At 40.4% G+C, this 4053-nt stretch overlaps 1 protein-coding gene across 1 annotated transcript; it reads left to right on the top strand.

Annotated features, from left to right (window-relative positions):
- Positions 1–289: 289 nt before the first annotated feature.
- Positions 290–3281, top strand: COPRS (coordinator of PRMT5 and differentiation stimulator). Its single transcript, XM_036394836.1, has 3 exons — positions 290–374; positions 889–1140; positions 3112–3281. Exons 1-3 carry the CDS (start codon positions 290–292, stop codon positions 3279–3281), a joined length of 507 nt encoding a protein of 168 aa, XP_036250729.1.
- Positions 3282–4053: the final 772 nt, after the last annotated feature.

Raw genomic sequence — 4053 nt, 5'->3', positions numbered from 1 at the left:
CCGCGCCCTGCCCTTGGCCCGGGCGGCCAACGCTCCCAAAGGGGCACGGTTTGGGTCGGGGTTGTGAGGGCATGGGATGTTCTGGGTTGGTGTTAGTGCTAGGGGTGACCGATCGCAGCAGCATAATTAGCTATAGCTCTGCAGATTTGCCTTCTGAAGTGAAAGCCTTTTTGTTGTTGAACCTCTGATTCATCAAGGGAACAAATGGAGACGCTCGGGAACACGTGGGGTAGCAGTTTCATGAGCAATCAGAGCTGCTACTGCATTCTTTAAAAATGTCTCGTAGGTGATGGCTGCTGCCTCTCAGGCTGCAAACTGTGAGGGGAAACAGCTTCCTATTAAGACAGAAACGATCATCTGGAAGCCCAGAAAAGGTAGGACAAAACAAAGTAGGTCACAAATATTGAAACTTGTGCTCTACTTGAGAAATCTACTCAAGTAGATTTTTGGTGTTGGATGGGAAATGCCTCTTTACTTACTGCACTAAATTATTTCCATGTAGATATTTGTGTATGCCTAGATACATGAGTAATTAATCAATATGACTTTTTTTTTTAAACCAGAACTTCTTTTTTTTAATACCTACAGGTGAATGTGGTGAAACAAGACTGCTGTGTCCTTTTCCCTAGTTTACAGAGTTATTTTCCAACAAGAAAATCCTGATTTGTGCTGGTGCTGTGGTACAAGGCTATGTCCACTCTTCCCAAGCATCTGAAATGTGAAGCAGCCCTGTAGTGATATTAAATAGATAGGAAACTGCATGTATTACAATAATATTAGTAGTCACAAAGTGCATTTCTGTACCTCTCTGAATTACTATGTGCTGAACACTTAATTGTTCTTGTTTAATTTCTGAGTGTACCTGTTGGTGCTTTCTATTTGTTTTAGAATGTTTGCTGCAGAATATTCCAAATGTTCCTGATGGCAAGTCTGAAGAAAGTGAATTTGCTTCTACCTCCCCCAATGAAGGTGATGTCAGTGGCTCTACTGATGAGGGCTGGTACAATATATATGCTGACCTGGATGTGTGGGATAATGAAGTTTCCAATGTACCTGAGTCTTCAGGGCAGCAAGATGCATCTGAGCATGAGGTGGAGGACTGGGATAAAGAATTGGAGGAGTCTGCATCTGGTCCTTATGGTGAGTACATTTGTGCTTCTTTTGAGTTTTGGATAGTTGGAGGTAGGTGCTTTGCAGGAGAATGTGTTTAAGTAACTCCATGTTCTATTTTGGGAAGTAATTTCTTGTTGTGTTGATCTCCTGGATGTGTAATGCACAATTTTGTTGTCAAATACAGGATTTAAAGGTGATGTTGTTGAGTTCACATGAAACTCCTGCTTGATCAATTGAATTCTTAGCGAGTGGCATGGTAAAGAGGTGAATTCCATGTTTCTGTTGAGTTTCTCTGGTGAAGCAAGTTTTCAGTGGTGTATCTTTGTTATTCTGAAGCAGAAGAGAAAGGTACATGGTGTGCAAGAACTAACTTTTTTGTGTAAAAATTCTTCAAGAAAATTCAAGACTGTTCATTATAATGTCTCTCTAGAGCATGGAGTTGTTTGGATTAGTGCTCAATCTCTGAGTATGGATTGTTGTGTTTACTGTAGTTTTTTTGAGTGAGGTTTTTGTTTGTTTGTTTGACTTTGGTTTTGTTGAAGCTTGTTCCTCCTAAGTGGTTGTGCATATGAGCAGTCCCATGGACAAAAGTGGCAACAAATAGGAGGAGTGCCACTCACACCTTTTGAGTTGAATTATACCTTCAGTTTGTAACTTGTTTTTATGGTGACTCACATATTAAAAGAGTCTCAGCCTTCCGTTGGCCAGGCTGGTTCTTAGCACAGGATGGATGGAGTTTAGCCAGCAGTGACTGAGAACCTGCTGTGTCTTTGTTGATGTAGAGTAGTACCATTTCCATTTTCTTCTCATTAATGTGTATCTTTTTGTAATTAATATAATTTTCTTTGCTTAGGAAATATGTTCATTTTACTCTCATAATTAAAATAAACTTTTGTATTTAAATTCCATTGTTTGGTAACAGAAGAAAGTGAGAAAGTTTTTTCAGCCTTTCTGTTAAACCATTCTGATTTTAAAATGGAAATACAGTATTGGTTTTTCACAGTGGGTAATCTGAGAAAAAGACTGTTCTCTTTATGGAGGTTTTCCCTCACTTCCATTCTAGGCTTTCATTTTAATCTCTTATATGCTCAAATTTATGGAATGTTTTGAATTTTGTACTGGAACTGTTGTTCTTTCCCCCTTTATTTAACTTGTTCATCCCACCTGTAGCTCTTTAAATCCTCACAAACGAACGACGCAGCTGTGATTATTGGATTCAGGTCCTTCTGAAGGATACTGAGTACAAGTGTCTGAGTTGTTAACTGCTACAAATACAAAAATGTGCTTGATTGGTCACTTCATGGCTTTTTAAGTGTCTTAAGCTCTTGCTGTGATGGCTTGTTTGGCAGTGCTGCTGGAAGGCTGACACGTGGGATATTCTGTTGGGTCTTCTGCTCCTCCATGCTCTGGGCTTTTTCTTTGCTCAGTGTCTGCTGGCTAGAAATCTTTATGCTTCTGTTAAAACATTTTGCCCTATTTTTGTGCTAGATTGGTTAAATACAGGCCCACTGGGCTTAATTCTAGCCTAGTGGCAATGTTGTTCCAAGACAGCTTTTCCAGGACCCAACCCTCCCATTCTGTCCAGTGATCCAGTTCTTAGAGAGCTGCAGGACTCCTCATTGGGATGGTGTTATGAAAGCAGCAGCAAGGGGGAAGGCAAATAAAAGTAATAGTTTCATGAGCCTTTTATTCCCAGGGAAGATGTGAAAGAACTGCCTGTCTTGTAAGAGCTGGTGCCAGACATTCCAAGTCCCAGGTACCTCAGTGAGCTTTCTGGAAAACTGTTTTATCTGTGTGGCATGAACCTTCCTTAAAATGAAGACATTGCCAAATTCAGTTTTCTGTTTGCCTTTTTTTAAGGTCTAATTAATGAGTGCTGGCAGATCAAATTGAAATAGTGAACTGGAAGATGCCATAGATCTCCATAATAACCTGCTGCACTATTCCACTACTTTCCTGAGTATCTCCCATGGTTTAAACCTTTCATTTTGTCTTTAGATGCTGATGATCTCTCCGGTGGAAGCTTTGAGGAAAAGAATCTTTTCGGCTCACATGTCTGGAAGGAGGATTGGTTTTACAACCCAAGCTGTCACCACACACCTTGCCTTGTTTTTCCACCACGAGTTAGAACAGTTGAGAAGGGCCAGTTTGATGATGCTGATGAATGAGGTTGAGTCTGGTCAGAAGTAAGTTTGGTTTCTGTGTTGGATTATGTTCTTCAGCGATTGAGCTGTGCCAAGTCCCTTGGCTCTTTTGCAGAGTTGGGCCTGAGGCCAGAAATGCGACACCATCTCCAGAGTTTTGCTTAGGCTGTTTCTGAGCTGTTCATAAACTGCCCACCCTTGCTCTGGATGCAAGAGTGCAGGTGCTGGGTGTAAGGAGTCAATGCATTTCTGGAGCTTTTGTTTGTATTATATAGATCTATGTTGCAAATTAATTGCTTCAGGAGAAGTATTTAATTTCTAAACTTCAGCCTGTTTGCCAGGCTTCTGTCAGTTTTGACATGCTGATCCCTGTGTTTTTGTGCAACTTTTAGTTTTGTTTTCTTTACATTTGATGCTGTCAGATTGGTTTGGATGGCTTTAAAAACTCTTCTCCTTGTCTGTTGTATTTCCATATGGTTCTAAAGTCCAATTGTGATTCTTATGCTGGTGTTTAACAAAATCAGCTGTGGTGAATAGAGAACAAGTTTTGTGTTTATTTTTATGTATTTCAGCATAAAGGAATTACAAATACATGATAACATTTTGCAAATACATGTGTTGATATACAGGGAGAGCATACTCCATCCAGCTGGAATGCTGGGTGCTTAAGGCTGCCTCCCAACAAAGATTTCTCCAAAGGTCACAACATCAGACTCCTTGTGTATGGGCATGTTACCCTAGAGTCCCACAGTTGTCTTTATTACATTCTCATGCAGCATCACATGTGCAATGACAA

This window comes from Molothrus ater, chromosome 19 (assembly GCF_012460135.2).
Source record: "Molothrus ater isolate BHLD 08-10-18 breed brown headed cowbird chromosome 19, BPBGC_Mater_1.1, whole genome shotgun sequence".
Lineage (NCBI taxonomy): Eukaryota > Metazoa > Chordata > Aves > Passeriformes > Icteridae > Molothrus > Molothrus ater.
This window is presented reverse-complemented; position numbering and strand designations above follow the sequence as displayed.